Here is a 22191-nt window from a genome sequence, read left to right as displayed (position 1 = left end):
TGGTTCTACAGACGCGAGCATCGGTCTTAACTAAAGTTGTGTAGGTCACACCATCACTCAAAGTTGGTAGGTCACACCATCCTCAACGTTGGTAGGTCACACCATCACTCAACGTTGGTAGGTCACACCATCACAAGTTGTGTAGGTCACACCATCACTCAACGTTGTGTAGGTCACACCATCACCCTGCTGGCACTCTAAGCCTCTCCCGTGCGTGGAAGAGGAGACCCCCTCGCTTGGACCCAAGAGGGCCGCTGAGCTTTCACATTGATTATACCAGAGAACACTGGGTGGGTGATCAGCTCTTTGTGGGGTTCCCGCAGCAAAAAGGGCAAGGCCCTGCAGAAACGGAACATCTCGCACTGGATCGTGCTCTGTATGGATATCTGCAGGCACTGGCCAGAGAGCGGCCTCCAGAAGGGCTGCAAGCACACGGCAATGGAGCCAAGGCGGGTACCACCCAGCTCCGTGGGCGTCTCCCCATGCGTTCACGAAGCACTACTGTCTGGACACCCAGGTTCAATGAGAGGGGCATTTTGCCTGCTCGGGCCTTCAGGACTTTGTGGTTTGAGTCCTTTCAAAGACCCGCCATTAAATAGGTGCTGCTTCCGTGTTCATTCAGAAGTGAGGAATCTGCAAGTTAGAGGTTTCTATCAGAAGACAAGTTACTTACCTTCAGTGATGCTCCTTCTGGTAGAGACTTCCTCTAACCTTAGATTCCTCACTGACCCTCCATCCTCCTCGTCCTGGGATCTGGACTCCATCCATTAATAAGATCCCACGTCTCGGAGCGTGCATAGTTTTGGGGCTCTACTTCTCGAGGCAGCCTTGAAAGGAACTGACATCGGTGCATGGGAGTGGGGCCTGGATAGGCTCCGCACGTCATTCCCGGACCGGAACAGCATCAGTGCGAAGCCGCACTGCACCACCTACCGGCACACAGAGGTACTGCTGAAACGGTTTCCAGATCAAGTCTGACGCCTGCGGAATATTCAAAAGGTGAGGAAGCTGCAGTTAGATCGAGTCTCCACCAGAAAGAGCGTTGCCAAAGGGAGGTAGGTTGTACATCAAGGAGAAAAGTTGGATTGATATACAACACAATACCAATATGTTATGTAAGACAAAGGGAGGGGCTTAGTCCCAACACCTGTGCAAGCTAGCAATTCATCTCTAAAGGTGGCTTTATCATTTGGCCCTACCCTCTTACGCTCCAACCTGGTGGGGCTCAAAACACTGGGACGATTCCCTTAGCATGCTAGAAATGACACCTAATGAACAAGAACTCTGTGTGAAATTGTTCAGGTCATGGGTCATCAGTTTGAGCAGACCACATGCGAGTTTTATTTCGGCAGACAGCACAGAGTGCCATCAGCGCATGCCTTCAGTGGGTCAGGGCATCCAGTCTTGGTAGGATACTTAAGCGCTGCCAATTCTTAAATGTCTTCCACCGGTTCCCTGTGTTTCCTGAAGCGACGGAAGAGTAGAATGTGCAGGATGGTTCCTGTCACATCCTTCTGGGGAAGTGGGCATTGGTGCAGGGATCTCTTTGAGTTTAGCAAGTGCTCCCCACCGCTCCTCAACTTGACCCCTTGAGGTATCACAACCGAGGAATGGGCAGGAGTGTGGGCTGGTGACTGTGGTACTCCACCCTCCCTCTTTCAGCTTCATACTAGAGGTGCTCATCTCCTGAATCGGTCCACAGTTACAGTTTGAGGACAGCATGAGTATCTCCATGCCACTTCTTGGTCCACGAGGCTGCGTTGCCAGACTCTGGGGGGAGGGGCGAGGGGGGAGGCGGATCTCTTCTCTGTTACTAGAAGCATCCCTTTGCTTCTCATCTTCAGGTATCCCAGAAGACTCTTACAGGACCTATCTTCCCACAGAAACTCCGATTTAAGTATATTTCCTTCCAGAATTCTGTAGTTGAATATCAATTTACGGAATCTTGTGCTCGCTCCAGTTGTCACGAGTCTCACCCTCTTTTGGATCTGAAGTTGTATTGGCTGTCCTAATCAAACTCTTGAGCCAGTGGCATAAGAGATGTAAATTACTGTCACTTCTGCACTAAAAACTGGTGAGTCTGAAGCTCTCTCCTCTTGTGAACCTTACGCTGGTTCCATGAAGACAAGCTCCTATTGAAATCACTTTCCACCCCAGTCTTTGTCACAGTGCTTCTCTCAGACTTTCACATGAATCAGGAGTTTGGTGTTGATCCAAATTTCCTTCTCTTACATCAAAAGCAGAAAGGAGTCTCCACAGCCTGACCTCTACCTGGACTGTCTGGAGAATGCACCCCCCGACAGCTGAGATTGTGTCTAGGCTTCAGAAGAACCTAAGTTCTCTTCCATGCCTGGGTGCTACTCAATAAGATGCATTCCAATGAATGCGGCCTGCGGCCTGCGGTGCATATGTGGGCTTCAGTCCCCGGTCCCGATCAATGGACATCATCTGCAGGACAGCCGGCTGGGCTGCTTCCACAGCTAAGGTATCGATAAATGAATAGATCGAACAGAATGCTCAAAATATGGCCAAGTAGTGCAATCTTTTGTATAATTGGGAAAAGGCAAGGGATTTAGAAAATGATGTTGTATGTAATTCTGAAATAGCTGTGTTGCCCCTTCTGTTGAAATGTTTTGTTTAATTTTTCTTGGTAATTTTTTTTATCAGACTTACAGGCATTTTCATTCCTCAAACAAAAATATTGATGAACTGACAGGTACTGGAAACTCTGCAGCTTTTTCTGGATGCTTCCGAAGTAAATAAAGCAGTTAATTATAAATTGACCCACAAAAGACGACGAAGGACTCACAGGAGAGTAGAGAGGGCACTAGAATTAGGAGCTATAAATAAAGCGAGCGCCCTGGCGCGAGTATTGTTCAGGGCATGAAGCGGCCCTGTGGCAGCATGCTGAGCTTTATACATTGCAACATATATGTAAATAACAAGCCTTTGCTATGCAATCCGTCTCGCCTTTGGGACCTTATATGTATTTAGCTATACAGCACATTAGCCTGGGTGTTGAAACATCTACTGTTGTTTAACATGGAGGGAAAGTAAGCACCAACCTGCGTGACACACCAGGTATGGGAACACATCAAGAGAAAAATTGCCTTTCAGCTGGAAGTAGTATAGTCCAAAGCTCTGTTTTTAATATAAAAGCAGGGCCTTCAGTATTCATATCACTGAAAATACAAGATTTGAAAAAAATAATATTGTCTACTGGTGCTCATGGAAAGCAACTTCTATGGACTTGAATCTAGAGACTGCTAAAGTGATTCTGGTATTTTACTGACCTCTGCTGGTCGTTTTCTATCAAGAAACTTAAATAGATGCAGTTTCCAGAAAAATTTAAAAAAATAAAGTCCCTCAGCAGAAAGCAATTCTGATATTTTACTGACCTCTACTGGTCGTTTTCTATCAAGACAGTTAAATAGAGGCAGTTGAACAAGCAGAAAGCAATTCTGGTATTTTACTGACCTCTACTGGTCGTTTTCTATCAACACAGTTAAATAGAGGAGGTGAACAGAAAAAAAAGTCCATCCGCGGAGCAGACTAAGACAAGTCCTAGGGTTGATCTCCAAAAGCCCACAAAGTACATATACATATAGGTATATACTAAAGTATTTACACGAGATCTCGAATTTTAAACCTAAAAATGTAATGGCTGGTCAGTGTCATGAAGCACACGGATAGTAATCAAGCGACTTGTATTTGAAACTAGAATTTATGGCAGCGCTGCTCTCACTGGGCTGTTTGTCAGGCCCTATCGATCTTGCTGCGGTGAGACCCCGCCGGCATCAGTAGCGCTTGAAGTGTTGAATGTGGTAGTTAATTCTGGTCATGCATAGTTTAATTAAAAATCTTCTTTAATCATGAATCTTTTTGCGGCTCTTCCCTAAGACCTCAAAGATCGCTCCGTAAATACACAGTTGGCTCACTAGTCTGCCCGTAGAAAGAGGCCGCCCTAAGAAGACCCTGTGTGGTTAGAAAAAGGCGGTACGTCGTCACATGCTCGGGTGAGGCCTTGAGGAAACAATTACTTTACGTCAGTCTTTGACACTACGCTGTATCCTCCTGAAGTATGTGCATCGGAGAAGTGATTACATTTCTCTTGGTGGCCCTGGTCTCTCCTGTGTTGCGCTGGAAACTCTGGGGACTGCTGGTCTCGATTCTGCAGTCATAGACTTGCTATGTATATCTCGCCAGGGGGGTCCGGCCAGAAGGGTCAATGTATTCTCTGGACGCACTGGTGTGTCTTTGACTCAATAACCTTCATTCGCTGTAGACCTGATGAGTCCTGGAGTCTGGGCTCTCCTGTAGAGTGCTGCGGGGTTGTATGTAATAAAGTCGAGTTTTATATTTTTTGTGAAATCATCAAGGTAATAATGTTGTATCCTTCATTATAACCTATGACAATTTGAAAAATATTACATTTTAAAAGTTGTTACTTTTACATGCATTATTTACTTTATGCAAGTCTCTCCTAATATCCCCTTATTAGGCCGTAACGCTTCCTATCCGTGAACGCCAAATGTACTACCCCTTAACGGTACCCTTCGTTGAACCCCAAACAACCCTAACCATCCCTTACCTATACCAGCCCCTGAGCTGCATTCTTTTCTGTTGCCCCCTGTGTTTTTGCTGGTCTAAATGCTTTTGGCACTGTGCCACTGCTGTTCAGGGCCAAAGTGCAAGTGCTCCCTACTGTAAATTGTTGCAATGGATAAGTGACTCCATGATTGGCTATTTGATTTACTTGTCAGACCCTAGTACAGTGCACCATGTGGGCCCAGTGTGAGAAGTTGGCCTGGCATATGGTGTCCACTATTCTAGTGGGCACCTTGCACCAGTCCAAATTTATGGTAGGTTAAAGACAACCTTATAGAAAGCTATCCTAGTGGTAGCTGTGGAGAGCTAAGTCTTGAAGGAATGTAAAGCAGCTTGTTTGACCAGTCTTCAATCTCATGTAATGACCAAATGAAAGGAGAACCACACCACGTATATATAAAATATATATATTTATTCTAAACACATCCCTCTAGTCTCTTTATGAGGCTAGAGGCAAAAGTACATAATATATACGTATGTAGCACACAGTAAATTAGCACAATGTATGATTAGCCCTAGGGGCGTCACAAACCATATACTAAGAAAGTGGTATAAGAACCACGACTGACATAAATACAAAGCCTAGAGCCTTTAAAACTGCTGGGGCAACCAAGAACCTCCCGAGGTAGTGACACACGTGACCCGCGGGGGACGCGTGCAGTGTCTAAACTCAGCGAATCACCATTAACTTCTATGGGTAAAGTCGCAGTTGGAAAATTACAGATTAAGGACACTTAGGAGTGGACTAGGAAAAAACCCCTTCAGAACTAGACAGTTCGAAAGTCAAGACCCACAGGAGCACCGGAGTACTTGTGTTACCTCACGCAGGGAAGCCGGGTGCATAGGTGTCTTTTCTTGTTGGGTTTCGTCGCCGTTTCCTATGAGGAGCTGCTAAGAAGTGCTGCAGGCGACCAAGTGGAAACTGTCCAGATGGATCCAAGGGTAGATCGGAGATCTGAAGAATCTGAAAGCAGAGGGGAAAGAGTCTGGGTCACTAGCCAGTGACCAGGAAGGCGAAGAGAGGGTGCCAACCAGTGTTGGGGGAATTCAGGTGAAGAAGGTGAAGCTTGATTCTTCAGCCACGAGGACCAGGAGGCGTCGACGATGACCAGGAGCTGGATTAGAGCTGTCCCACAAAGGATGTTGAGTGCTGTGGTGTTGGTTTCCGGATTGGACCCAACAAGCCTTGGCAACAGCAACCCACACAGAAAGCAAAGATTGGCTTTGGTGCAGACCAGCAAGGTCTGAGGGATTCACCCTTTGGAGAGGAGTCAGGGCACATCTGGAGCAACTAGGAAAGCCCAAGAAACAAAAGAGTTACCTTCGTGGGGACCCACCAGTCGACGCACCAGGGATCGCGAAGGAGCCTCGAGCGGAAATGCTAGAAGCGGCCCCCGGAACACTCTTGGAGTGTAGGCCTACAATCTTCGGTGCAGATGGTGCTCGGGCTTGGACTACAAGTAGCCCATTGACAACTTCGGGAAAGCTCGGGAAGTCGATGCACTTGCAAATGTGCACGTGTCCAGGAGTTCTGGTCCCACGTCTCTCGTGTTGGCTACAGGTCTCTGCTTTGCTGGGATCTCGCGTCTGCCTCAGAGATGTCTGGAAGTCTGTGTCCTGTGTCACAAAACCTCCGGGATCTGGCGAGAGCCTCGGAAATGCAGACCCGCAAGATGCTTCTTTGGTGCCTGTTTGAACAGGGGAGTCACTCCTTGACTCCAAGGGAGATTCTTCCGTCTTCTAGTCGAAATAGAATGTCAAAGGTCCAGGATATATGTTGCAGCGTCTCGTCCAGGGTAATCTGAAGTCCTAAGGCCTGGGTTTCTATACTTATACTATGTTTAGGGATTGGACTAACTCTAGGCTCCCACCTATGGGTGGACCCAGGGAGGGGGTGGTTACACCCCTTTCCCTTTGTCCAGTTTCGTGCCTGAGCAGGGGCTGAGTGCCCCTGCAACCAGTTTGAACTGGGGTATGCACAGGGACACCAAGTGTGCCCCCAGCACTGTCTGAAAAGCATTCTCTGAATGCACCCACCCAGCCCCAATACACTAAAGCCTGTCTGGGGAAGGTGGTTACACCTCCCTGTGACAGGAAACCTATTGACCAGGCCTCCTCTGCTGGAGTTTCGTCCAGCAGCAGGAGGTCAGGGTCGTGTCTGTGGCTGCAGCATCCATTTTGTGAACTGGCAGGGGGTAGGATTCCAAAGTGTTTGACACCAAACACAACATTTTTCCATGCAGCCATTCCAAAGTTAGCATTAACTGCAAGGTTATAATACACTTAATAGTATATGGCCTGGCTGCATCACAGAACAGCTACAGAGAAGTGATTCTGAAAGCTGCAGAGGGGTCCTGCTCATGCATGGGCACCCTCTCACACAAAACCAAGCACTCTTGCCTTCAGGATTGTTAAGGCCTGCCATAGTAGTGACTTACAGTTTTATATGTGTCAGTGATATAAGATAGATATAGGTAACCTATATCTTAGTAAGGGGTGCATTCACCACCTTACCCAGGCTGCAGAAGCAGTACTGTGGTGTCATTTTGGAAGGCTTCCCAGGAGTGACATAATACATGCTTCAGCCCCTGGTAGGCCTCTGGGGTACCTATGCCCTTAGTACCTAAGGTACCATATACTAGGGACCCACAAGGGTAACCCAGTAACCAATCTGGAGTGTACCTAATGTACATGCAATCAATTTAGAGAGAAAACAGCTAGGCTGGGGTCCTGGTTAGCAGGGGTCCCAGACACACTAAGTAAAAAACCATCAAAACACCAGGAAAAAATGGGGCCCGCCATGTACTAATATTCCACCTTTGTACACAACCCCACCCCCCCCCCCCCCACCCACCCAAACGAAAGGAGATGAGGCTAACCTTGTCTAGGTGAGCCTTTATTGACTAAGTGGCCATATAAGGAAGTACCTGCACTAGCATGTTACCCCCTGTCTCATGGTCCACTAAGCAATCCCTTACCCTAAGTGTATGTGAGTATGTGAGGGTCTCTACCATGGGGAATTACTACCTGTGGTGTGTTGTGTTAAAGTAAAAGGCTGGTGAGAGGTCTGAGTGTGTAAGTGAGGCCCTGAGGGTTGGTCTCAGCTTAAAATAGATCTAGGCGCTAGATGCAAGTGCCGCCCCTGTGTCAGTGCAACAAATTTTGATGTGATTTGAATGTGTTAAGTGCCACGAATGCCCTAAGGCGTCTCGGCGCTGATGTCTGTTCTTCCAAAATCACAAAAAAACATAATCAAATAAGATTTTTTAGACATGCGAGAGGGGGGGGGGGGATGGGGAAAGGCAAGTTTTTAACATTGTGTTGCTTTGGGCCCTTGTATCCTGCATAAGGCGGTAGGGTGTTGTTGTCTTGTGGGTGTTTCTGCCAGCACAGGAGGATGGAGGCTGAGAACCGCTGACCCCAGGGAGCATTGCCGGTTTCTGAGTCCTGAGTGTGACACCTCTCTGAGCAGGTCGGTCCACACCTCCTCCATGCCGTATCTTATAAGTGCCCCCTCCCACCCTGGCACAGAGGGAAGCACTTCCTGTGGCCCTGACTGACACCCTGAGGCTCAGGAGTCTGCGTTCCCTCCAGTCGGTCTTCTTACAGGGTAAAGATGTCGGCGTTTCCGCTTCTAAGGGTTTTGTTCTAAGAATCCTACAGGAACATGAGGTGGCATAAAAGATTTTTTAGTGAATTTGTTTTATTTCTTTTTCATGAGTCCCCCAGAGCGCAGTGACCTGTTTTTGTCTTCACTTTTCACGTGTTCTGCCATTTTACAAGCCTTGTTTTCCACTGTTTTGAAGTTTTGTGCTTTCAGTAGAATGTTGGGCTGTTTTCCATTCAGGAGTTGAGGGGGTATTTTGGAAACTGCGGTTTGATATTTTGCTGTGCGTTTCATGGTGGATCCGCTGTGATCAATTCCTTGTTTTCCGTTGTTTTAAACTAAGCATTGGTAAATGGCAGCAGGGTATCTGAGACTCGTGCCCTTGACTGGTGAGTCTGGTCTGCACTAATGACGTCTTCTTCTCTAGGACTCTTGTAAACGCCTCCACCCTCTTGTGTTTCAGAGATCCCGCAGCGCCTCGATGCCGTGCGCCTCTTCGTGCTGGTGTGCGGCCTCCGGCGCGTCAAGGACCCTCTGTTCTTGGTGGACGCCTTCTCAGGTGCGTAGCCCGGATGTTATGCTGGTGTTGGGGGCATCTTTCTCAAGGCTAAACACGATAGTGGAGAAGTGTGGCTCAATGGTTAGAGCGGCAGACCCTGATGCAGAGGTCTGGCCCGGGACCAGGGTTCAATTCCCGCCTCGGCGGGTCTTGGGCTCAATTTCCTTGGACCTGATAATTCTCGCCTTGGTGCCTATTCTAATCATGGGTCCCACTCTGCAACTCTGGGCAATAGCTTGCTTAATCTCCACAACAGCCCCAACAGCGCTGGGATGCCTGGCTTCACCTTGGGGGTGCCCAGGAGTGGGCACTTCACAGGGAAAGGCCAGGAAGGGTTCCTCAGCGGTGTTCGTACAAGCGCCGAGAGGCCTCCGGGTAGTCGTGCGCTATACAAGTACCTCTACATTTACATCTACATTTACATTTACATAGTAGACCATTATGTAATATGGAGTTCCTTATCCATGTTAAAACGTGTACCACCATGTAAACATCGGGACTACGCGCAACAAGACTGCTTACTCTTGCAGGTTTATCAAGACCTCCGCTTGTGTACGGAAGTGTACTTAGAGAGGATACTTCCGACTCTCTATGCTACAGGTGTCACACCTTCAACGCAGGTGGTACACGTTTTAACATGGACAAAGAACTCTATATTAAATAATGGTCTACTATCGTGATTGGCCTTGAGTAAGTCCTTTCGGACGAAACACGTGTCGGCTGCCTGTTTCGGATGACCTGAAAATCGTGCTTGATATGGAATAAAGGATATACATAGAAAAGTCAAGACCGTTTTATGGACTTCTTGTTTATTTGAGTGGCTAAAGCCAGCTGCACTGTATTGGACTTCTTTTTGTGCCTCTGCATTTGTGTAGCTCATTGACTATGAGTACGTAGACGTCTTAACGCAGACATGGGTTACTCATTGCGTTCTTTTCCTCTCCTAGAGTGGCATCGGAAGGAGACCAGTGTTTGCATGATCATTATCGGACCCACAGTAAGTTTTGTGTCTCCAGTTAATTTTTCATCCTATACTGGGTTTGTCTTGTATTTGAAGCTGATTTGGAATTGTAAATGACAAACCCAGTAAACACATTAGTGCTATTTTTGTTGTCTTGGTTAAAATATGTTGAAAAAACTATCTCTCAGGTTCTCCTGACTTTTGGTCACTCCTCGTTGACCTGGTTCTCTCTGACCACCAGGCACCTCTTGGGTCCACCGGCTGCTTTCCCGCTGCAAGCCACCAGGTCTCTGTATCCAGGCACCGATCACAGATCACTTTCTGGTTGTGTGGAAGGGAAACTACCGTTACAACACTGCTCGAACAATGCTGAGCCTTTACAACACAGCTCGAACCACGCTGTGCCTTTACAACGCATCTCGAACCACGCTGTGCCTTTACAACACAGCTCAACCACGCTATGCCTTTACAACACGGCTCAAACCACGCTATGCCTTTACAACACGGCTCAAACCACGCTGTGCCTTTACAACTTGCTTGAACTACACTGTGCCTTTACAACGTGGCATGAATCATGCTGCGCCTTTACAGCACAGCTCAAACCACACTGTGCCATTACAACGAAGCTCGAACCATTCTGTGTCTTTACAAAACTGCTCGAACCATACTGTGCCTTTAAAACTAGGCTTGAACTATGTTGTGCCTTTACCTCTTGGTCCGAACGATGAATGTGTCTTTAAAATGCATCCCTTTACCACGCAAATTGTAATAACGACTTGCCTTGGGGAAAGCGTTGTTGGAATTTAAGTCCAGCACTTTCCCTGCTGTTGCGTAGCCTGGAGTTGGAGCGATGAATTATACTATTGCAAAGTCCAGCACTTTCCTTATGGCATGTCACTCAGCGATTTGCATGATAAAGGAATTTACCGTAAAGATTCATTTGTGGTTCGGACCGCGTTGTAAAGGCATGCGTGGTAAATTCATGCGTAGTTTAAACATAAAACTGTGCGGAAGTAACATAGGCATCAACCTTATTCTATAGATCGTATTCTTGCTGCTCTTAAATGTGTTCCAAAGGTCATTAAATGAGTGTCCTCTGGACACTTTAGCTTGCCAAACATGGAACCCACAGTGAACGGCTCGTACTGCGGGCGAGTGGATACAGCGGCTCGGGTGCAGGAGGGTGAATTAGTGATAGACACATTTTGGTAGGATACAGCTCGACGCTGGTAGGTGCAGAGTGGACCAATCCCTAATGTCAGCCGGTGGTTGCCCGTGAGAAGCACCATCACTCGTGTCTGGGGCTTGGCACTTATTGTTTCGTACAAGAATTTAACCGAAGCAAGAGAGAGATGGACACACAAAGGAGAAAGAAGTAGGAAGAGAAAGACTGGAAAACTATTCATGCAGAGGGAAAAGGGAGGAGCCTGCAGGAGTGAGGTGTAAGGGCGGTGAGTGCCATGGGATGGAGTAAAGAGGCATGAGGTGGATTCAAGGTTACATATCCTTGGAATTTGGGAGCCCAACATTTAATAGACCCAACTGCGGGCTCCGGCGCTCATTCTATCACAAACTAAGCTCTGGGGAGGACTCTCCTCCGTGATTGGCCTCTAAGGAGTCTTTTTACCAGGTGCTGCTGTGTAGTTGCGCATTAGTGCCACTTGGTGGCAGTGTGCTGCAGTGTTTTTTTTAAGAAGAGGAAGCAGGTGACACAGCCTTGACAAGCCGCGCCTCTGTATCTTTGCCTCGTCACTTCCTGTCTTCCAGATTTAGGTGGGAGATTACCATATTTGTTAAAGTATAAAACTGCATTATGTAATCTTTCTGTCGCAGAAGACTTACTCATTTTAATGCAAGTTAAGGGGGAAATTACATTTTTTGTCTCTTTTCCCTACATCTCCCTCTGGTCCTTTGCCAGATGTTGGCCTATGCGCTGATGCTGCACACCGCCCACTGCCATCGGCTACCAGCCCCCCTTGATTGATCCCCACCCCGGTGCTTAATTCAAGCCAAGCCTGGGGGCGGTGCACCTCCGCACCGCCACTTTTAGCATAGTGTAGTGCCACGGCGCAGGGTAGGGGCGCAGCCTCGCTGCACTGAAGCGGAACTTAGATTTTTCTCACTTAAGCTAACAAACAAACTCTGCTCCTTCCCCTTCTTCCAGCCCTCTCCCATCCTCTGCCAGCTTTACTCCCTCCTCCGCCAGCTTTACTCCCTCCTCTGCCAGCCCTCTCCCATCCTCTGCCAGCTTTACTCCCTCCTCTGCTAGTTTTACTCTGTCCTTTGCCAGTTTTACTTCTCCTCTGCCAGCTTTACTTCCTCCTTTGCAAACTTATTCCCTCCTAATCCAGCTTTACTCCCTCTGTCAGCTTTACTCCCTCTATCAGCTTTACTCCCTCTATCAGCTTTACTCCCTCTATCAGCTTTACCCCCTCTGTCAGCTTTACTCCCTTCTCTGTCAGATTTACTCCCTCCTCTGTCAGCTTTACTCCCTCCTCTGCCATCTCACTACCTCCTCTGTCAGCTTTACTCCCTCCTCTGCCATCTCACTACCTCCTCTGTCAGATTTACTCCCTCCTCTGCCAGCTTACTCCCTCCTCCACCAGCTTTACACTCTCCTCTGCCAGCTTAATCCCTCCTCTGCCAGCTTTACCCCCTCTTCTGTTAGCTTTACTTCCTCCTCTGCCAACTTTTTTTTTACGGAGTTTTATATAGCATGAACTTGACCCGAAGGTATCAGATATCAGAGCGCTTTACGTGAGCACCAGTTTTGTTACATGGGGACACATTCCTTTTTGTTAGGTACAGGGCAATTAAGTGATTGGCCCAGAATCACAGGATGTTGCGATCCTTGCCAAGACTCGAACCCAGTTCCCCAGATTTGAGGTCGACCGCCCTAGCCGTAAGGCCAACACCTTTCACCTAGGATGGAGCTTTACTCCCTCCTCTGAGTTTTACTCCCTCCTCTGTCAGCTTTAATCCCTTTATCAGCTTTATTCCCTCCTCTGTCAGCTTTACTCCCTCCTCTGCTAGATTTACTCCCTCCTCTACTAGTTTTACTCTCTTCTTTGCCTGTTTTACCCATTCACTGCAAGCTTTAATTCCTCCTCTTCCAGCTTTGCTCCCTCCTCGGCCAGTTCTACCCTTTCTCTGCCAGTTTTACTCCCTCCCCTGCCAGATTTATTCCCTCCCCTGCCAGCTCCCCTCCTCTGCCAGCTGTACTCCCTCCCCTGCCAGCTCCCTCCGCTGCCAGATTTACCCCCTCCTCTGCCAGCTTTGCCCCCTCCTCTGCCATCTTTACTTCCTCCTCTGCCATCTTTAGACCCTCCTCTGCCAGCTTTACCCCTTCCACTTCCAGCTTTACTCTCTCCTCTGCCAGTTTTACCCCCTCCATTGCCAGTGGTACTCCATCCGTTGCCAGTTATACTCCTCCTCTTCCAGCTTTACTTCCTCCTTTGCAAGCTTATTCCCTCCTCTGCCAGCTTTACTCCCTCCTCTGTCAGCGTTACTCCCTCTGTCAGCTTTACTCCCTCTATCAGCTTTACTCCCGCCTCTGCCAGCTTACTCCCTCCTCTGCCAGCTTTACTCCCTTCTCTGCCAGCTTTACTCCCTCTTATGTCAGCTTACTCCCTCCTCTGCCAGCTTATTCCCTCCTCTGCACTTCACAGACAACACTGCAAACCCAACGGCTCGACATTTGCAATATGTAGGCAAGTCATGTTAGCTTTGCCAATGCTTGATTGGGAGGCCCTGAAACATTCTTTCTCAAGCAGCCAGTTAGCGCTGTCTGGGTAGGCGAGACCTAAAAATGAACCACAAACCAGTCTGGTATCCTGCCTCCTGGAACCGCCAGCCAGCCTGACCCTATAAATCGCCAATCAGGAACGTGCACGCAGCCAGCATGTGTCCTGCGAGAATGAACCAGCCTCCACCCTGGAAGAAACCATCCTTACCAAAGCAAAACAAGCAACCGGCTGCTGGCCATCAAAATGGACCACCAGGGATGGTGAAAGACATGCAAAGACAGGCGCCATAGGTTGAGATGTTTTCCAACAAAATCTGCAATAAGAGAATGTATTTCACTTCACCCACATTTGCCAGTTGTGAACCAGTGAATTCATGTTTTAGGTCGAGCTGGAGAAAGCAATGCGAAGCATTGCCTCCAGCTCGACAACTAATGTTGCCCGTCTCCTGGGAATCTGAGACAGGGGTCGGGCACGCGCAGCGATTGGTGTCTGTGGACGCGCACGTCCAGGCCGTGCACATCCCCTGCCTCACATTCCCTGAAGTGCGCAAACACACACATACACACATGCACACGCAGGCAGGCACACACACACACACACACACGCAGGCAGGCACACACACACACGCGCGCATGCACATACACGCAGACACACACCCCTCCCCCTCCTTACCTCACCGGGCTCTCACCATCTGGAAAACGCCAGGCTTCTCATGGGAGCCCCACAAAGCACTCGAGCTCCTCTGCCAGGCCAGCACGAAGCGGGGCTCTCCCCTTAGGCATGGGAGCCCCGCTGGTCTTCACCAGGGCCCCCTCCTGGGACCCGGGACTTCAGCTGCCACTTAGTTTTCGCTCCGGGGCTCGCTACTGAAAACGAAACTTACGAATGGCGCGCATGCGCAGGCAGCCCCCGCCCTCCGGCATAAAGACGCACATTAGGAAACCAAGTTAGTAATACCAAGGGATTCGCACGCACTGACCAGATTTCAGTAATTTCATTAAGGTTCAGTGGTTGCATACCGAGTATCTGCTGGGCTCTAACCTCCTAAATCCGCGTATTATCCGCCTGGTCTTTTTCGTTTAGTCTCCTTTAGCACGCATGCGCTCTCCAATTACCGGAGTGCTGACCACCCTGTCACTGGGTTAGCGGTGCACTCATCCTACGTGATTGTCGCTCACGCATGCGCGTAGTTGTCATTCCCTCAGCCTGTGCCCTGCCACAGAGACCACACTTCCGTGTATAACTTCGAGCTGAAGGAGCATTTCCAGATTTTGGGTCCTGTAGACGGGCACGACCTAGGCAAAGCGGGCGGCTGGCTATCAAGCAGTAAGTGGCGCATGACGCACGGTCAATACAAGGTATGTCTCCCTATGGGTGAACTCGTAATGACCCCGTTTATCCTTTTCCCACCCACCAGCGAGTGACTTTCAGTCACCGCCCACCTGCCAGGACCCATGCTGCAATACCGCTTCATTTCGAAACGTAACCCTTCTAACTTTATTCACCCCCTTTTTTACTTCCTAAGAGTCAAGTCAAGTCAAAAGATTTATATAGCGCGCTACATACCCATAGGGTCTCAAGGCGCTTGAGGAGGGGTGGGGAATTACTTGTCGAATATCCAAGTTTTAAGCAGCTTTCTGAATGCTAGGTGGTTCTGAGTAAGGCGAAGGTGAGTAGGGAGAGAGTTTCAGGTTTTAGCTGCCAGGTAGGAGAAGGATCTGCCTCCCATGGTGGTTTTGTTGATGCGAGGTACAGTGGCAAGAGCTTGGTTGAAGGATCGTAGATGACGGGAGGGGGCGTAGAAGGACAGTCGTGTGTTGAGGCATTCAGGTCCAAGTTCGTAAAGTGCTTTGTGTGCGTGGGTTAGGAGGCGGAAGGTAATCCTCTTATTTACGGGGAGCCAGTGGAGGGTTTTCAGATGACCAGAGATGTGTTCTTTACGCGGGATGTCTAGTATGAGTCTGGCAGAGGCGTTCTGTATGCGTTGGAGTTTTTTCTGGAGTTTTGCGGTAGTACCGGCGTAGAGGGTGTTTCCGTAGTCTAGGCGGCTAGTGACCAGTGCGTGGGTGACCGTTTTACGAGTTTCGGTTGGGATCCAGCGAAATGTTTTTTTGAGCATGCGAAGAATGTTGAAACAGGATGATGAAACGGCGTTGACTTGTCTGGTCATCGAGAGTGAGGATGACGCCCAGGTTCCGTGCGTGGTCTGTCGGGATGGGGGCCTTTCCAAGGGCCTCTGGCCACCAAGAGTCATCCCAGGCGGAGGGGGAGGTGCCTAAGATGAGGACTTCTGTTTTGTCGGAGTTCAGTTTCAGACGGCTGTGCTTCATCCACTCGGCTACTTCTTTCATTCCTTCGTGTAAGTTGGTTTTGGCGGTGTTCGGATCTTTGGTGAGTGAGAGGATCAGTTGAGTGTCGTCAGCATAGGAGATGATGTTGAGGTTGTGTTGGCGAGCGATGGTCGCAAGGGGGCTCATGTATACGTTGAAGAGGGTGGGGCTGAGAGAAGATCCTTGTGGCACGCCACAGATGACTTCCGTGGCCTCGGACTTGAATGGTGGGAGGCGGACTCTCTGGGTTCTTCCGGTGAGGAACGAAGTGATCCATTCCGCTGTAGAAGGGTGCTGTGACAGACTGTGTCGAAGGCAGCGGAGAGGTCGAGGAGGATGAGGGCGACTGTGTCTCCGTTGTCCAGTAGAGATCGAATGTCGTCAGTTGCAGCGATGAGTGCGGTCTCAGTGCTGTGTTTGGCTCGGAAGCCGGACTGTGAGGGGTCGAGTGATTTGTTGGTTTCGAGGAAGGCGGCGAGTTGATTGTTGACAGCTTTCTCGATGACTTTGGCAGGGAATGGAAGAAGCGAGATGGGGCGGTAGTTTTTGAGTTCGGTGGGGTCCGCTGTGGGTTTTTTCAGAAGGGCGCTGAGTTCTGCGTGTTTCCAGCTTTCCGGGAAGGTGGCGGAGTTGAGGGAGCAGTTGATGACATCTCTGAGGTGTGGTGCTATGATGGAGTCTGCTTTGTTGAAGATGTGATGAGGGCATGGGTCAGTTGGGGATCCTGAGTGGATGGAGTTCATCAGGCGGATGGTGTCCTCAGTGGAGATTGGGTTCCAGTCATTGAGGGTGTTCAGGGGGGGTGAAGGTCCTGCAGAAGGTTGGGTGGGTTGGTCTTCGGGTCGGTTGTTGAAGCTGTTGTGGATGTCTGCGATTTTGTTGTAGAAGAAGGAAGCTAGGGAGTCGCATAGGGCTTGTGAAGGGGTGATGTCGTTGGAGTTGGCTGATGGGTTGGTGAATTCTTTGACGATGTTGAATAGTTCCTTACTGTTGTGGGCGTTGTTGTCTAGTCGGTCTTTGAATGCGGCTTTCTTGGCAGATCGGATAAGTTGGTGGTGTATGCGGGTGGTGTTTTTGAAGGCATCCCTTGTGCTGGTGTTTGGGTCTTTTTTCCAGGCCTTCTCGAGGGAGCGACAGAGTTTTTTTGATTTCTTAAGATCATCGTTGAACCAGGAGGCGTTTTTGCTGCCAGGTTTGCTTTGACGTTTTTTCAACGGGGCTAGAATGTCGGCGCTGTTGGATATCCATTGGGTGAGGTTGGTGGCTGCTTGGTCGGGGTTTGAGGAGTGGACAGGCGGGGTTTGAAGAAGCGAAGAGGAGATCTGGTTGATAGTGATTTTGTTCCAGTTTCTTCGCATGGTGGATTGAGGATGGTTGTAGATTGTGGACTTGTTGTATGTGAAGTGAACGCAACTGTGGTCCGTCCAGTGGAGAACAGTGGTATGACTGAAGGAGACATGTTTGCTGGAAGTGAAGATAGGGTCTAGTGTGTGGCCAGCGTTGTGGGTGGGGGTAGTGACCAGTTGTTTGAGTCCGAGGTTGGCAAGATTAACCCGAATCTTGCTTCTTTCCGCAAGCAATTAAAAACTCATCTATTCAAATCCCCGTAACCATTTCAGCCTCCCTTTTTTTTCCTCCTAGTCTCTGACAGTCTCACTACACCCCTTCTGGTTCCCTAGCGCTTGGACGCCTCAGGGCAGCAATCGCGCTGTACAAATGTATTTTCATTCATTCATTCATTTTCATTCATTCAAGATTGTCCAGAAGGGTGGTGGTGCTGCCGTCGTTGCTCTTTTCCAGGTGAAAATTGAGGTCTCCCAATAGAATGTAGTCCTCGGAGGGAAGGGCGTGTGGGGTGATAAAGTCAGTGATGTCGTCACTGAATTGTGCACGGGGTCCTTGACGTCGGTAGAGGAGGGTGCCTCTGAGTGTTGTTTTGGGGTCGATGTGGATCTGGAAGTGGAGGTGTTCGGCGTTGACGAGGTGGGCGTCGGTGCTGGTTGAGATGCGGATGTAGTTCTTATGGACGATAGCGATGCCTCCTCCTGTTTGTTCAAAGCGGTCCTTACGGATGATCTTGTATCCATCCGGGATGGCAATAGTGATGTCTGGGGCTGATGAGGCATTCATCCATGTTTCTGTGAGGAAGGCGACGTCCGGTGAGATGGTGTCGAGTAGATTCCAGAGTTCAATGGCGTGTCTGTGGACCGATCGGGTGTTGAGCAGGATGCATTTTAGGTGGTTGGTGTCAGGTCTATGAGTGGTGTTGGTGGATGAGGAGCTGGATTTGGTGCCGTCGAACTTGCAGGAGTTGCAGGAGAAAGGTCCATGGGTGAGTCCAGGAGCGGCTTGGACGCAGTTGGGGGGACGACCGGGGTTAAGGGCTAGGAGGGTGGAGGCGGCGTAAGTAATGCGGGAGGGCTGGGAATAGCGTGGACCAGGGAGTCTGGCACTGGGTGCGGTCCAGGCGCGGACGGGCGTAGACGGGCTTACCTTTGGCGCACCTTCGGCGCGGATTGGGCGCGGTCGCTGCGTGTAGACGCTGCGCGCAGATATTCCTGTCATAAATGGTGGTGAGGGGGGGAGAGGCGAGGGCGGGTCAGCTGGGAAGGCGGGAGCGGGGTGGAGACTAGGGCAGGGCGATCAACAACAACACAACAACAAAATGGCCGGCGGCCTTACGGGATCGATCATCTGGACTGTGCCTGCCGAAATCAATTGTGTCCTCTGTGACAGACAGCGCAGCAAAGCGGCAAATGAAATGTGATGTCAGGCAGGTAGCAGCGGCCGGGGCAAGCAGCAGAGCGGCGCTGAACAGATTAAGTGATTTCAAAGCAGTAATTATAAATGCGCACAGATATCAGCAATAGCGCGATGCAGATAAGTCAGGCACTATCAAGCAGCAATGTACAAGTGGCTAAAGCAAGCAGCGGAGCTGCGAAACGATACTCAGCTGAGAGGCAAGGCGGGTCAAATAGTCACAATGAATACCGGTCACCGGGAATTTGCTCTGCGTCAGTTTAAGTTCCTTGCGCACAACACCCTAATTAGTGTATCGGCACACTCTGCAATTTTTTTTAAAAACAGATTTTATTGATAGATCACATATAAAGCCGCTGATCTCTATACCCCAGAGGTATCTGCCGGACACCAGCATACATATATAACAACGCAATCCATCATAATAGAGATACGTAGGTCGTAACTCCCCTTCCAGTATCTCACCTATATTTTAATATTGTCCAGTTGCTTTTTTATTAAAATTCATATAAAGCTATTAACCAGGACAATTTTTAACATTCACACTTTTTTGTTTGCATCCACACTTCACTACCTGCTCCACTGCAACTCAGGTGTTGAAGCACACCCAAGTGACGCTAGGCCACTTGGGTGGGCCCCGATGATGAAGCAAGTCACCACTAGGTGGTGAGTGAGGGGTTTATTAACAAAGGAACACTGATTCCAAGTTTGGAAAAGCCTTCATCTCTCTCATCGGGTAATACTCCTCCATTTGTTCTTTATAATTCTTGACCAGGGGATCAGGAGTATTCCCCGTCCAATATCCACGGACGCAATTCCTTACTCTCCATATGTTCTAGATATCAATGTAAGTAACTCATCCCCCCCTTCCCTCCCATGCCCCCCCCCCAACTGTCCCCAACTCCATCCCACCCGGATCCCTCCCACACTGCACGGTTTCCGACAAGTCCAGCCATTCGCGTACACACAACCTACGGTAGACCACACTCAAACCTCCAGATCAGGGTCTGGTTCTGCTGGCGGCTCCAGCCAGCTACCCCTGTAATCAGCCCATCTCTTCCAAATCTTGAAATGTTTGCTGGGGCAGCCCCGGGCTAGAAATACGGGCTTCTCCATCCCCATACAGAAATCTAGGCCCCTCTTCCATGCCATGAGAGACGGGGCCTGTGGATTCTTCCGGGCCCTCGCAATGTCTCGCTTGGCCACTGTGAGACCTAGTAATAGCAAATGTCTCTTATACAGGTTGCCTCCCACTCTCTCCAACACATGCAACAAACCCAGCTGCGGTGTGCGTGGGAGCACCCAACCCAGCGCCTCATCCATACCATTCCAGACGCCACTCCAGAATCTATTTAAGCGTGCACAGCTCCATACTGTATGGAAGAAGGTGCCCTCCTCATGTTCACATCTAGTACACTCTGGGGAGGCAATAAGGCCCGCCCTCCAAAGCCTCTTCCTTGCATAGTACACCCTGTGGAGGTATTTGAATTGTATCAACCGAAGGCGGACCGATATGGCCGCTCCTCTGGGACCCACCAATGCCTCGTTCCAGTCCTCCTCCTCCAGCGGCCCCACCTCAGCCTCCCAGGTCTCCTTCAGTGTATGCAAGTCCGAGGAGCAGTGTATGATCAGGGATTGGTGGATACGTGAGATTTTCTTTGTGTCTATATCTCCCATAAAAACTCGGGCCTCCAGTAGGCTGAACTCAGGAAGGGACGTCGAACCCTCCAGATCCGGGGCCAGGGCATGGCGCAGCTGTAGATAACGGAAGAATTGCGTGCGGGGCATGTGGTACTCTGCGCTCAGCTCTTGGAACGACTTGAGCGTCGTTCCCGTCATAACATCCCCCAATCTGGAAATACCGATGGCGTCCCATCTTGTAAATCCTGAAAGGGCCGCCAGACATGGTAGGCGACCATTGCCCCAAAGGGGGGTTTCTTCAGGTATGGTCCGCCACCATCCCATTCGCCGCAACGCTCGCCTCCAAACATCAAAGACCACCTGTGTCACCGACGGCAAGGCCTTGCGCCCCCTCATCGCGTAGAGCCATGTGTGGAGTGTATGGGGTTCCATCAATAGCCTCTCCAGCGCATAGGCCGGGTTGCACCTATCCCCATCTACAAATTTTATTTTAATGTCGGTAATAAGTAATCATGACTGGAAACCTGAATAGGAGTGTTAGACCTGTCAGCCCTAGGGTGGTCTTTCCCTGTATTTTTTGCCCTTGCCTCATTTTTCACACCTACTTTGTGTTGGCTTTAGGACTCTGGGCACCCTCCCATTGCTAAGCAATGCCAGGGTGCAGGTGCTCTCTTCCCCCAAGATGGCTGCCACTGACCCCTGCTACTGCAGCGTGGTCTGTATAGGCGCACTCTAGTAGCCAGGAGCTGGCTGGAACCCTTGAACAATGTTGCCATACCAGCCTACCAGCCTGCCATAGCTAGAATGAGGGAAGCTCCTGGAACCTTCCAGAATAGGGGAGGCACCAACTGCCACTGCCAACTGCCAACTGACACTATATAAGGAAAAGGAGGGAAACTTTCTAGTCAGTTGGGGCATCACTGACCTGGGGAACCCACGCAGGAGTTTTAGGCGGGAGGGCCTAGTGAGGAACCTATGCTACTGGGAGTGACAGGATTTAGGTGCTGCCTCTTAAGCTGGGTGAGGTGTCCAAAGCTAGCCCCCTGATCTGGCCCAGTGGTAGGGAACCACAGGGTCCATCTGCAGTGACTGAGGATAATTCTTCAAGCCTTCAACTCAGAACCCCCCCCCCCCCCCCCTCTCAACAACTTCAAGTAACCAGCAACTAAGGGTGCAGAACCATCCAAGCGCCAAGAAGTCCACTTCTCCTTGACCAGAGACTGCTGGGGTGATCGACCAGGTACTGGACTTGTGCTGCCCTGCGCATACCCTGCTTTCAACTGGGCCCACCTTGCCGTACCAGCCTCTCCCTGACTGAACTGTTCTGCTGTCCTGGTTAAACTGTGTGGAAAGCGCTATATTCTGCTTCCCCTGTCCAGCGCTGTATTTATGACTGCCTGCCCTGAGCTAACTGAGCGCCTGTGGTTCAAGCGCTGTGATCCTGAGGCGCTTCTCGCCTCAAGAAGCATCCTGCCCTGTGAGGCGCCGCAGTTGCCCCCACGCGCTCACCTGCTTCGGTGTAAAGCGCTGTGACTAGCCCCCGAGGCGCCTGAAGGGACCGCGTCACCATCGCGGCGTCGGCGCCGCCTTTGCGGCACCTCCGAAGTGCTTTCGGCCTGTCCTGTGGCCGCCTGCATTTGCGCGGTGTCCAGCGCTGAGATTACCCCCCTCGGCGGCCCCTGTACGCCAGGAGAGGGCCGCCGCCTAAAGTGAGCTGGGCCGCGGTAGGCCCGAAGTCAGTGCGCATCCCATGTGACAGGGGGGCTCCTTCGTCCCGCCCCCGAGGGCCGCGCTACCATTGGTTCTGGCTGGCGCACCCTCGAGGCGAAGCAAGCCCGGCCCCTGCCTTGTCCCCAGCGCCGGTGCCCTGAAGCTGAGCCTGCACCGCGCTGGGACGAGGGCAGCCATGAGAGGGTTGGAACCCCCTCTCCTCCGCTGAACCCGACGCAAGGGCCCTGGAGGGCCAAAGAAGTGAGGTA

General features: G+C 50.3%; 1 protein-coding gene across 1 annotated transcript in view; it reads left to right on the top strand.

Annotated features, from left to right (window-relative positions):
• GLT1D1 (glycosyltransferase 1 domain containing 1) overlaps positions 1–22191 on the top strand; it is a 499139-nt gene that overhangs the window by 303082 nt on the left and 173866 nt on the right. The window contains exons 7-8 of the mRNA XM_086942676.1: positions 8679–8774; positions 9722–9771. Coding sequence (XP_086798802.1) covers positions 8679–8774; positions 9722–9771 — 146 coding nt within the window. The remainder of the gene's footprint in view (positions 1–8678; positions 8775–9721; positions 9772–22191) is intronic.

Source organism: Lissotriton vulgaris, chromosome 11, assembly GCF_964263255.1.
Source record: "Lissotriton vulgaris chromosome 11, aLisVul1.2, whole genome shotgun sequence".
NCBI classification, from domain to species: domain Eukaryota; kingdom Metazoa; phylum Chordata; class Amphibia; order Caudata; family Salamandridae; genus Lissotriton; species Lissotriton vulgaris.
Note: the sequence above shows the minus strand (reverse complement) of the source record. Positions and strands in the feature narration are given on the sequence as shown.